The sequence below is a fragment of the Scyliorhinus canicula genome, chromosome 8, assembly GCF_902713615.1.
Source record: "Scyliorhinus canicula chromosome 8, sScyCan1.1, whole genome shotgun sequence".
In the NCBI taxonomy this organism is placed as follows: Eukaryota; Metazoa; Chordata; class Chondrichthyes; order Carcharhiniformes; family Scyliorhinidae; genus Scyliorhinus; species Scyliorhinus canicula.
The window spans coordinates 81,687,386-81,701,072 of record NC_052153.1 but is presented as its reverse complement, the minus strand read 5'-3'; the positions used below and the strand labels follow the sequence as shown (position 1 = coordinate 81,701,072).

General features: G+C 46.5%; 1 protein-coding gene across 1 annotated transcript in view; it reads right to left on the bottom strand.

Annotated features, from left to right (window-relative positions):
* Nucleotides 1-13,329, bottom strand: part of isca1 (iron-sulfur cluster assembly 1) — a 34,880-nt gene extending 21,551 nt beyond the window's left edge. Inside the window, exons 1-2 of the mRNA XM_038804823.1 lie at nt 13,121-13,329; nt 466-519 (exon numbers count right to left, since the gene is read on the bottom strand). Of these exons, the coding sequence (XP_038660751.1) occupies nt 466-519; nt 13,121-13,204 (138 nt within the window). The 5' untranslated portion in view covers nt 13,205-13,329. The remainder of the gene's footprint in view (nt 1-465; nt 520-13,120) is intronic.
* Nucleotides 13,330-13,687: the final 358 nt, after the last annotated feature.

The following is a 13,687-nucleotide window of genomic DNA, read 5'->3' as shown; positions in this document are numbered from 1 at the left end:
TTTCAGAATAGCAATGAGATGTATCTGCAGCACATGACTGCAGCGTATCTCAATGGAAATTAGTGATGAACAACAACTGCAGGCCTTTCTAGTGAAGCTCACATCCCATGAATGAATAAAAAGGTATATACTAATTGTAAAATAGCTTTTAATTAATTAAAAATTGTAACATTTATACAATGAATTCACTCTAATAATTTGAATTAAAGCTAGGGTTCCTCTTAAAGCAGAATGCTAAATAAGTCGGAAATCAATGAGGATCTATTCTTGGGACAAGTACAAAATTCTACCAAAGGAAAGTTAAAATAAATTATTTGACATTATATAAATAGCATCACTACATAGCATGTGCTGCAAGCAAAAGCTTTCTTTTAAAAATGCACTCATTCTTGTTTTTGGAATATTGCCCGTCTTTTCCCTGTTAGGGAAGACAGGCAAGAGTGATATATACCTGATGATACTTACACATTCAGGCTTTTCCCGAAGCAGCTGTTTAATTTTATTAACAGCTAACGGAGTCTATGTAAGGAGAAAAAAAAACAAGTTTAAAAGTTTAACAATGGTTTCAATTTTAAAGTAAAATTCACAGAATTTAAGAATGTCAAAATTATAACACTGAAATCTATTTCCTGTACAGAAAATTTGAGAACGCTGGATATTTAGCATATTTCTTGTGCAAAATAATTCATCAGTTGGAAACCAGGACTACTTTCTGACTAGATCCCACAATTGAATTTATCTATTTACTTCCAATCCAAAGCCTACTTAAAATTGTAATCATTATCTTAGTTTGAAAATTGTATAGATTAATATGAAAAACACAACATCCCCTTTAAAGAGGAGGAACATTTTATTACTGTGCTGGGTATTTGACATGCATGGAAATCCAACTCCATATTTTCACAGTAACTTCATTGTAGTGTTAATGTAAGCCTACTTGTGACAATAAAGATTATTATTTAAGAGACTTCAAAGAAATTTACTAAAAACAATTTTACAAATTATTTGCTGGATGGTCTCCCACATTGGACTCTCTCTAAACTTGAAGTCATCCAAAATTCTATGCCCATGTCATGTTCCACTATCTTATGCTCAATGCTTAACTAGAAGCCAATGTGGGTCAAAGTCTTAATTTTTAAATTCTCATCCTTCAAATTCCTCCATGGTCTTCTCCCTCCCAATTTGCAGTAATCTCCTTCAGCCCACAATTCTCCAAGATACCAGTGCTCCCTTAATTCTGGCCTCTGGTGTATTCCTGATTTTAATTTCTCCACCATTGGTAGCCATGCCTTCAGTTTCATAGGTCATAAGCTCTGGAATACTTTCCCAACATCTCCCTGCCTTATTTCCCCTTTTACGACACTCCCTAAAACTTTATTTTTTCATCAAGGTTTTGGTCATCTGACCTGTATTTTCCTTAGATGGCTCGGTGTTGTGGTCTATTTTATAATGCTTTCATGAAGACACTGGGCATTTTTTTAAATGTTAAAGTTGTTATATCAATACAAGTTGTTACAGTTGCCAATAATGAATGTGCACTTAGGGAAGCACTCACTTATCAAGACCAAAGATCTACGGTGTAGGTTAGCAGAACCAATGATAAAGGACCCACTAGACAGTTGGAATACCAATAGAGTTCGAACAGCTAAAACTGTAGTTTACCAGCAGAGAGCACTGGAATGCTTCCCACAGCTCGTCTAACCCAGGGTTTTTCAAACTGCAAGTTGCGACCCACAGGGAGATTGAAGGAGGGTCACGGAGTTATGGGTCTTGAGAGAAGTGCCCAATGGCCATGACCGGCTTTTAAATTGAGAATGCTGGCCACAACCAGCTTTCAAATGGAACAATGCAGTCTTCCCGCCAGGAGGGGTGGCAGAGAGCAGGCCACGCGCCCTGTATGTCTGTGCTTTTGGTGCAAAATCATGGAGGGAAAATTCCTCCATTTTTCAGCTGCGAACAAGCAAACAGGAAAGGACTGGAAAATGAAAGTTTACAACCCTCAGAACTTCATAGGCATTTGAAGACTAAGCATGACGTGTTTGAGGACAAACCTCTTGATTTTCTTTTCCAAAGGATGGAGCGACAACTTAGATAATCAGCTGCAGTCCTTAGCAAATTTACATAACATTGAATGACAAAGCAAGTGAGATTGTGAGGACCAAGCAGGCTCACCTGTCACATTAAAAATAAGCAAACGTGGTGTGTCGGGATGACCTGCTGGTTGGTAAAAGTGGGTCCCAGGAAACAAAGCTTGAAAAACACTGGCCTGGACTTTTGTATGATCATTGGCTTGCCAGTTTATTTCAGCCTTAAGTCGAAAACATTCAAGACTTCCAGTGACTGGAGTTTGCACATTCTCCCCATGTCTGTGTGAGTTTCACCCCCATAACCCAAAGATGTGCTGGTTAGGTGGCTAAATTGCCCCGTAATTGGAAAAGAAAAATAATTGGGTACTTGAAGTTTACTTTTTAAAAAAGACTTTTGGTGACAGTGATGGGCCGAGCGGACACACATAAGGTGGTTTTCCTCCCAACCAGAATCAAATAGACCATTTTAGACGAATTTTGCCCGAAAAATCGATAGCAAAGTAACCCCAATTGAGGAAAGAGAACAACAAAACAAATGCTATCAAACGGGAGCTCAAAGGGCCGAAGGGACGGCAGAAGTGGCGGGAAGGGCCACGAAAAGTGAGCGGATGAACGGTAGCCCCACGAGGCCCTAGCCGCCCAAGAGCGAGGGAGACCATCGACCCGAACATCAGCCTCCCACTCACCACGGCAACACTACCAGATCTGAATACTTCCAGCTACACAGGGATGCCCATTGCCCCGCTTCTGTTCGCCCCAGCAATTGAACCCCTGGCAATCGCTCTGTGTGACGCAAAGAGCTGGAAGTGCATCCAAAGAGGGGGCAGAGAGCACAGAGTCTCACTCTCTGCGGATGACCTGTTCCTCTAAGTCTCGGACCCACAGAAATGCCTGAAAGCAATCATGCAACTGCTGAGAGAGTTCGGAGCCTTCTCGGGCTACAAACTCAACCTGGGCAAGAGCAAGACATTCCCGGTGAACCCGAACGGGGGAGGGACAGAGCTGGGGGGACTTCCATTCAACTAGTCCGAAACAAATTCCGCTCCCTTGGGATCAGATAGCCCATGACTGGACACAGATTCACAAGTGGAATCTGACCAGTCTGGCGAAGGAAGTTAAAAAGGACCTACTGAGATGAGATGCACTCCCGCTCGCCCTGGCGGGGAGAGTGCAGATGATCAAAATGAATGTCCTGCCGAGGTTCCTCTTCCTGTTCAGCTCCATAACGATCTTCATCCCCAAGCGCTTCTTCCACAACATAGGCAGAATGATCATGGTGTTTGTGTGGGGGGTAATAACCCTAGGATCCCCAAATCGACAGTGCAAAGGAGGAACAATATGAGCGGTCAGATGTGCCTGAGGGTGGGGGACAAGAGGGAGCAGCACCAACTTGGAAAGTACATCCCCTAGTAGTTGGAGGTGGGAGCGGAGGAACTCAGTAGTGAGGTAGGGCAGGACATTGAAGAGCATTACTCTCTCGGTTGTGGCCTCAATAAGGTCCACCGCCATGTAGGCCCCGCCCAACATGAGCTCCTTTTCAAGGGCAAGGTGGACCATCCACTTGGCCCTCAGGAAAAACATGACCTTCCTGTACATTCAAGAGGCGACCACAATGGCCAAGGGGGCCAACGACCCTGGCCATTGCGCAACGCTCACCCCTGTGGTGACGGTGGGGTAAGTGTAGCACTTCGCCCCCAGTTTCCGGGTTAGCTACCGGAAAGGTGGCGGGGCTGCGGGAGTAGTGGAGGCCAAAGAGGCCACACCCTCCCCTCCTGCATAGGTGTCTCTGGACTGCTCCACCACCGACTTAGGTGGCGTGGCCATTAGGCATGTGCCATGCCCACCCCACAGTGGGCTTTGTCGTGTCGGTGTAGGTTGGAAAATAGACTGGGGGGGCGGGGGGTTAGGGGAGGAGCAAAACGGAACAATGTATTATCCACCGGGAAGGTATGCGAAGGAACGAGGGAAGGAAGGGAAAGAAAGAGAGCAAGGGACACAGCGGGAGGAGGATAGCAGCACAGGTTGGGCACCGTGGATGGGTTGGTGCCTGAGGTGAGACACTCCTGTGACTCCCGTGAAGCTGGAGCGTGTGAGGATAGGTGAGCACAAGCAGATATTCAAGCCCGCAAGGGAGCCCAGCAAAAACACAGCCCGTGTTCCCACCCTAGGTCGACCACACTGATGTAGGTAAATGCAGGTTTGCGAGGTCTTCAGCCAGAATAGGGCTCAGCAAAAACAGTCCGTGCTCCCACCTTGGAATGACCACCCAGTGGAATCTGACATCCTCCCAGCCAAAAGCTGCTGTTGTCCGAGATCTTTAGTCCGGAAGGGCTTAGCAAACACGCCGTCCACTGAATCCCCCTGTCCTGGATCAAGCACACCTGATGGAAGATGAAGGCTTTGTCCTTGCTGAAGGCAGATGTTGATGATTGGGAGAACTGGGCCAGGTAGGGCCCTCAGCCTGGGAGGGACCCAGTAAACAAGCAGTCCAAAGGGCTCTGCTCCCACCTTGGTGTTGAAGTCTCCTTCGTGTCCCTCTCTCCACTCTTCCCTCATTTCCCCTTCCTCCAGTCAGCTCAGCAGCACCAACACTAGGAACAACTAGCAAACTGAGCAAGAGAGAGAGCGAGCAGCAACAGCAGCAGCCAGTCTCCACCACAGCAATAACCTCAACTCAAAAGTCAGCACTGGGAGTGCCTGCTTCGGATTGGCCATGCAAAATTGCTCTTGGATGTGCAGGTTAGGTGAGGTTACGCGGTTGCAGAGATAGGGCTAGAACCTGGTAAAACTATGCTCTTTTAGTAAGGATGCTCTTTTAGAGGGTCGGTGCAGACTCGATGGGCCGATAGGCCTCCATCAGCACTGTATGATTCTATTCTATGGCCCTCCTATCCTCTCTTACTCTCTTCCTCTATGTTAAGTCTCCATCTCATTCACAGCCACCCACTTAACCATCTCATCTCATGTGACTTTATTACCCCGATCTGAGTATCAATCACAGATAAGGCTATCTCTGGTCTAGTCCTTGCATTACTTCCCATCAACATCACCTTCACCATACTTCCTTCTGTATCCTTTCTGGGGAAGAAAATTCTCTCCCATTTCATCTGGAGCTGCATTGTCAAATTCTCAGCTACCTAACCTTCGGCCCACTCTTCACCATGCCATTTTAGTAGCTACCATTATGCTTAACCGCACCCCGACCTCTACCTTCGATCTCATTTAAACCATTACTCACTCTAACCCTGGCCCTTCTCTCAGCTCCACTCTCACGTTCAAGTGATTCAGACTTAACTGGAAGTACTGGAGAACTCATTCAGCCATTCACCATCAGATCTGACTAGATTACAAAACAAACTATTGAAAATAGTCTTATTCTCAACTGCAAAAATTACTATTTTAGGATCATTCTGGAATTCTCCTGGCTTCTTTTCTCTACTGCAAGCCATTTTCTTAACCCCCCCTCCCTCAACCTTACCTCCAATGTGCAAGAAACACATGGTTTTTTTTGTCACCAAGACAGGGTGATCCAATGAGCAATCTCTGCCACTTCCCTCCCTTTTCCTAGCTCACTAGGCTGAACTTGCTCAAAGGCTTCCACCTTTCCCTAGCATTGAACTGGTTTCTTTCTCTAGTTTCTCCTTTATCTCCCCTTGTATCATCCCTGAGCCCATCTTGCCCATAAAGGCTCACCTGTTTGCTCAAATCCATTCTCAAAACTTTCTGGCTCCCATGTCAACTAACATCACTCACAGTTAATCTCTCCTCAGGTTCTATGTCTCTCCTTCGAATCTGCCACTATCACCCCGGAACCAACCTTTGACCAAAGTTTGCAGATGATATGAAATTTGGAAATACTGTAAAATGCGAAGAGAATGGTGTAGGACTTCAAAAGGACAGTCAGGTTTGTGGAATGGGCAGCTCGGTGGCAGGTGAAGTTCAAAAGTGTGAGGTAAGGCATTTTGGGAGGAAGAACATGGACAGGCAATATAAAATAGAGGGCAAGATTCTTAAGGGGATGCAGGGGTTGAGGGATCTGGGTATATATTTGCATAGATCATTGAACAGGACAGGTGTAGAGAGTAGTTAAAACATATAGTATCCTGGGCTTTATTAATAGGGGCATAGAGTACACAAGCAAGGAGGTTATGTTGAACTGATACAAGACAGTAATTAGACCTCAGCTGGAATATTGTGTGTAGTTCTGGGCGCCACACTAGAAAGGATTTGAAAGCATTGGAGAGAGTGCAGAAGAGGTTTACAAGAAGGTTCCAGGCATGAGACACTTCAGTCATGAAGTTGTTTGGAAAAGTTGGGACTAGTCTCCTTGGGAGAGAAGAAGAGTAAGAGAAGAAGAGTAGATTTGATATCGGATTTAAAGTGATTTGCAAAAGAAGCAAATGTGAGGAAAAAAATTTGAATAGAACCAATGTGCAGGGGTACAGGGAATAGGCAGGGGAATGTAACTGAGCCATGAAGCTCAGTTGGAGAGCCGGTGCATATACAATGGGTTAAATGGCCTCCTTCTGAGCTGAAATAATTCTGTAAACCAAAAGACTCTACAAAAGTACTGTGTATGTTCCCTTGGCGGCAGAAAAACACTTTTCACTATACTTCGGTACATGTGACAATCAATCAATCAATCAAATGACCACCCCATTTCTAACCTCCCTTTCCTCTCCAAAATCTTTGAACAACAGGTCACCGCCCAAATTCATGCCCGCCTTTCCTGGAACTCTCTCTCCAATCAGGTTTCCACCCTAACACACTACCAAAACAATTTTTATCAGTAACAAATTATGTCCTGTGTGACTGTGACAAAAAGTAAACTATCCCTCCTCATCCTTCTTAATCCATCCTCAGATATTTAAACAGTTGATCACACCATTGTCCTCCAATAGCTATCCACTGTCATCCAGTTGGTCGAAGTTGCCAGGCTCTATTCTTATCTTGCTAATCATAGCCAAAAAAAATCACCATCAATGGTGTTAAAGGATATTAGAACATACAGTGCAGAAGGAGGCCATTCGGCCCATCGACTCTGCACAAACCCACATTAAGCCCTCATTTCCACCCTATCCCCGTAACCCCTCCTAAGCTTTTTGGTCACTAAGAGCAATTTCGCATTGCCAATCCACCTAACCTGCACGTCTTTGGACTGTGGGAGGAAACCAGAGCACCCGGAGGAAACCCACGCACACATGGGGAGAACATGCAGACTCCTCACAGACAGTGATTCAGTGGGGAATCGAACCTGAGACCCTGGCACTGTGAAGCCACAGTGCTATCAACTTGTGCTACCGTGCTGCCCTTGGCAACATGAAAGATGTAGAAAACCAGCCAGGGACGCGCTAGAAAATTAAACCGAAAAGTACCAAAGGCATGAAAAGGGGTTTCAGCAACAGTTATGTAGAGGCAAAGTTGAAGTCACATGGTGTTGCACAGGTAGAAATAAGCAAGGTGAAGGGCAGTACAGGCACAGTGGTTAGCACTGCTGCCTCATGGCGCCAAGGACCCAGGTTCGATCCCGGTTCTGGGTCACTGTCCGTGTGGAGTTTGCACATTCTCCCCGTTATCTGCGTGGGTCTCATCCCCACAACCCAAAACATATGCAGATTAGGTGGAGTGACCATGCTAAATTACCCTTTAATTGGAAAAAATAATTGGGTACTCTTAAAGAAATAGGCAAAGCAGAGACATGTGTTCAAATCGCATCATGGCAGCTGGTGGAGTTTTAATTTGACTAATAAAAGACAAATCTACAGCGCTGGCCCCGCACCTGCGGGAGATGTTCACAGACTCGCTAGCTAGGGGCACACTGCCACCCACGTTAGCACAGGCCTCAATCTCGCTGATACCTAAGAAAGACAAAGACCCAACGGAATGTGGGTCATACAGACCCATATCTCTGCTGAACGCAGATGCCAAAATACTGGCCAAAATCCTAGCCAAAAGGCTAGAAGACTGTGTACCTGAGGTGGTCACAGAGGACCAGACGGGCTTCGTCAAAGGTAGATAGCTTACCGCGAACATCAGGCGCCTGCTGAACGTGATAATGACCCCCTCCGGGGAGAGAACACAAGAGGTGATCGTCTCCCTGGACGCAGAAAAGGCCTTCGACAGAGTCGAATGGAAATACCTCATAGAGGTACTGGAGCGGTTCGGGCTTGGAACAGGGTTCACCGCTTGGGTAAAGCTCCTATACAATGCTCGCATGGCGAGTGCACGGACCAACAATACCAACTCCCAATACTTCCAGCTGCACAGGGGCACCAGACAAGGATGCCCACTGTCCCCGCTGCTGTTCGCACTAGCAATCGAACCGCTAGCAATCGCGCTCAGGGCAGCAAAAAATTGGAGGGGGATCCGAAGGGGAGGTAGAGAGCACAGAGTCTCACTCTATGCGGATGATCTGCTCCTCTATATCTCGGACCCACAAAGCAGCATGGACGGAATCATCGCGCTCCTGAAAGAGTTTGGAGCCTTCTCGGGCTACAAACTCAACATGAGCAAAAGTGAGATCTTCACAGTACACCCGCAAGGGGGGGGGGGGGGGGGCAGCATTAAAGGGGCTGCCGTTCAAACAAACCCGACACAAATTCCGCTACCTGGGGATCCAAATAGCCCATGACTGGAAAGGGATCCACAAATGGAACCTCACCAGCCTGATGGAGGAAGTTAAAAAGGACCTGCAAAGATGGAACACACTCCCGCTCTCCCTCGCGGGGAGAGTCCAGACGATCAAAATGAACGTACTGCCCAGGTTCCTCTTCCTGTTTAGATCCATTCCGATCTACATCCCCAAGGCCTTTTTCAAAGCGCTGGACAAACTTATCATGGCGTTCGTATGGGGGGGTAAAAATGCTAGGATCCCAAAGAAGGTCCTACAAAAAACAAAATCCAGGGGGGAATCTACAATTCTACCACTGGGCGGCAACAGCCGAGCGAGTAAGGGGATGGATCCAGGAGCCAGAAGCTGAGTGGGTGCGTGCGGAGAAGGCCTCCTGCATGGGGACCTCCCTCCGGGCCCTCGCCACGGCAGCACTCCCATCCCCACCCAAAAAACACTCCAGCAGCCCAGTGGTGACAGCTACCCTCCAATCCTTGAACCAACTGCGGCAGCAATTTGGCCTGACCAAAATGTCGGACAAGGCTCCCATCTGCAACAACCATAGGTTCACACCAGCACTGACTGACGCCACCTTCAAAAGGTGGAGGCAGGCCGGGGGGACACTGACAGTCAGGGACCTATACACGGACGACAGGATCGCAACACTGGACGAACTGACAGAGAAATTTCAGCTAGCTGGGGGGAACGAGCTATGGTACCTGCAGCTCAAAAACTTCCTACGAAAGGAGACAAGGACGTACCCACAACCGCCACGACAGACACTACTGGAAGACCTACTGGACGCAAGTATCCTAGAGAAAGGGAACTGTAGCGACATGTATGACCGACTGGTAGAAAGGGACGACACCGTACTGGACGCAACAAGAAGGAAATGGGAGGACGACCTGGGGATGGAGATAGTGTGGGGACTCTGGAGCGAAGCACTGCACAGGGTCAACTCCACCTCCACGTGCGCAAGGCTCAGCCTGACGCAACTAAAAGTGGTACATAGAGCCCACTTAACGAGAAACCGTATGAGTAGATTCTTCCCGGAGGTGGAGGACAGATGTGAACAGTGCCAAAGAGGCCCGGCCAACCACGCCCACATGTTCTGGTCTTGCCCCAGACTTGTGGATTACTGGACAGCCTTCTTCGAGGCTATGTCCAAAGTGGTGGGGGTGAGGGTGGAGCTATGCCCGGTAGTGGCGGTATTCGGGGTTTCAGACCAGCCAGATCTATTCCTGGGGAGGGCGGACGCCCTTGCCTTTGCCTCCCTGATCGCCCGCCGTAGAATCCTGTTTGGCTGGCGGTCAGCAGCACCGCCCAGAGCTGCAGACTGGCTGTCCGACCTCTCGGAATCTCTCCAAATGGAGAAAATCAAATTCGCCATCCGAGGGTCAGACGACGGCTTCCATAGAATGTGGGAGCCATTCATGCAACTGTTCCGGGACCTGTTTGTGGCCAACGAACAAGAGGAAGAATAGTCGGGTGGCCAAGAATCAGGGGAAAATGGTCGGGAGTCGGGGGAAGGTAGCCGGGGGGGGGTTTACGGGTTCGTTATGGGGGTTTGATGGCAAGCTAAGGCCCAAAACCAAACTATAAATAAATGCCTATAAACATGTGCCTCGGCCATATAATGGGGAATGTAAAATATGTATGCCGGCTAAAGGGGGTGGCCACAATTGTTGTTATAAAGATACTTACCTGTAAATATACATGTTAAATTTTTGTGTTTTCTTTTTTTCTCTCTAATAATTTGTCACTTGTCATATATAAAACATGAAAACTCAATAAAAAACATTTATAAAAAAAAATTAAAGACAAATCTGGAATTGAAGGCTAGTCTTAGTAATAACAACCATGAAACTACCATTAATTGTTATAAAAACCTATCTGGTTTACTAATGTCCTGTAGGGAAGGAAAATCTACTGTCCTTAACCAGTCTGTCCTACATGCGACTCCAGACCCATAGCAATGGCAGTGTAATTGATTCTTAAATGCCCTCTGAAATGGCCTAGGAAACTACTCAATTTAAGGGCTATTAGGGATATTGCCCTTACTAATGACGCCTCCATGAACAAACAATTAAAAAGAGAGGGATAGTTTTTCTTTGTTAACAGCCCAATTTAGATGTCATATGATTTTTATAATAGTCTCTTTGGCACTACAGCGGGGCGAAATCTTGATTCAAGCAATCAAACCAGATATTCCGAGAAACATGAGCTCATATTTTGGAAGTGACAAACTATTTGAGCACTTGGGAGAAGAAAGGGGTGGTTGGAAATGACTTGCACAGCACCTTTCACAACCACTAGACATATCAAAGCACTTTATAGTCAAATAAATAAAGTGTTATCACTGTTGGATTTTAGGAAATGAAGCAGCCAACTTTTCCACTGACCAGGACATTGGGGATAACTCCCCTGCTCTTCTTCAAAACAGTGCAGTTGGATCTTTTACATCCGTCTGAGGGGGTACTAGTTTAACATCTCATCTAAAAGCAACACCTCTGGCCGTACAGCATTCCCACAATGCTGTATTGGTATGCCCAGCCTTCATTTTGGTGCTCAGGTCCTGAACCTGAAACCTACTAAGCTGGAGGCAAGAGTGCTGTCAACTGATAAGGATAAGTGATGGCAACAGATGTGAAAGAAAATGGGATAGTGCCGAAAGGGACATAATTATCAACTAACAAACGAGACAGGAGGAGGGGGAAGTGGTCAGTATATGTTTTAAAGAGCAAGAGGTGTATCTTATCGACACCAGCTCAGAGAGTGTGTGAGGGGAGATAGGAGAGAAACTAAAGGAAGAGGAGAATTCAGGACGAGGACAGTGGGGAGCTTCAGAGGATTTGACCTAGTGCTTTAAGAGATGGTAGTAAGTAACAGTTGTTAGGATAGTCGTGATCTTTATAACAAAAATGCCCATGAGTTCAACACCCTACTGTTGGAAAAGGCAGAGAACATACAAAACAGTAGACCATTCGGCCCGTCAAGCCTGCTGTCATTTGTTAAGATCATGACTAATCGGATGTGGTTTCAACTCCATTTTCCTGCTTACCGTTTAGATCTTTGACTCCCTTGTCAATCAGGATTTATCTAATTCAGCCTTAAAAAAATTCAATGAACCTGCCTCCAATGCTCTCGGGAAGAAAATTCCACAGACTGGAATCAAGGCAGGAAGGGGTGGTTTACGTGGTGGTAAAGCCTGGTTTACGTTTGACAAAATACTGTGGATGCTGGAAAGCTGAAATAAAAACAGAAAATGCTGGAAAAACTGCAGGGCTGGCAGCATTATGGAGAGAGAATTAGACTTATAATTTCAAGTCATTATGACACTTCTTCAGAGCTGAAGTCATCATATGGACTTGGAATGTTAAATCTCTCTTCACAGAGGCTGCCACACCATTTCCCAGCATTTTCTGTTTTTATTCATGTTTGCCTTCTTGGACAACCTTGGGAGGCCAGCATTTATGCCCCTCCTTAATTGTCCTTGAGAAGGCAGTGGTGACTGCAGTCCCTAAGGTGTAGGTACACCCAAATTGCTGTAACAGATGGAATTTCAGGATTTTGATCCAATGACAAGTGAAGGAATTGTGATACATTTTGAAGTCTGTATGGAGAGTTACTTGGAGGGGAGCTTCCAGGTCGTGGCGTTCCCATGCCTCTGTTGCCCTTCTTCTACATGGTAGCAGTTATGGGTTTGGAGGGTGCTGTCTAAGGTGCCTTGGTGAGTCCTATAGTGCATTTATCTCATTGCAGATGTTACACAAGCTATCATTGTGATGGAGATAATCCAATAATGCTTTGGGCAGCCTAGCCAGATCTCGTAATGAATGATTAAACCAATTGTTTGTCAAATACCCTCTAGTTCCAGATATTCACGATGAACTAAAGGTGAAAGACTAGAACATTGGGAATTTGAGCATGGAAGAAGCAAGTGACTTGGAGGATGAGTTTACTTTCAGGGTCCGACACACATATTTGTTCTGCCGAAAGGTAACCCGCCTGATACGTTAACTGTTTTTCTGTCCACAGATGATGGGCTATTTCCAGCATGCTCTATTGTGGATCATGCAGATAGCGAACGATACAATACATTTTAATATAAAACCGTGGCGCATTTAAAAATAATTTCCCATTACTCGCAAAATGCTGGTGTCTTTATTCAATAGGACAGCCATCACTTTGAAATCTGTCGCCAGCTGTCAAACATCGAGAGACGCAAGATTGTCCAAACATCCTCAGTTGCAGTCTGTGGAGGGAGGCGGTTAAAAAAGACAACAAACTCTGCAGCCATCAGGGCTGCCTCCCAGTGGCACTCCCCGGGCGAGCCCGCAGCCCCTTTAGCCGGGACCCCGGGGCGAGCTGACCAAGTGTTGTGAAGGCGATGCGATCTCACATTGGCGGCCGTCTCACTTACCAAAGTCAGCGCTGCTCTGGTGGGAATCAGCCGTCTCCGGGCACTGACAGCTCTAATCGAGGCTCTCAATATGGAGCCGGACATATTGTAGAGAGCGGGGGAGAGGGTGGAGGAGGAGCAGAGGGAGGAAGGGAGGGGAGGAGAGGGGGAGAAAGGGAAGGGGACAGACAGATAGGAGATCAGGACTGCCCACAGCCCGCAGTATCACATCATCTGATTGGTGAGACCAATAATGGAGCGATTGCAGCCAATCAGAAAGCTTCGTGGTAAGACGTGTCCCGCCTTGTCAAGGTTACAGGACCAAAACAAGTGTTATGTAAGGAGTCAGACAGCGGGCTGAAAACTGTCCTTTCCAGAATTTAGCTTACAATTTGAACTGTCTGTAACAATAATCAGAAACACTTCAAACTGCCTCTGCTTAACCGATAACTGTTGGTTTAAAATTAGAGTCGGGACTCTCCATACGTCCACTACATATCACGTTTTCCTCAGCATTCTCACAATAACCGCTAATATTCCCCAATCCTACCCTAACCCCGAATATTAATTTCTTACCCCCCCCCCCCA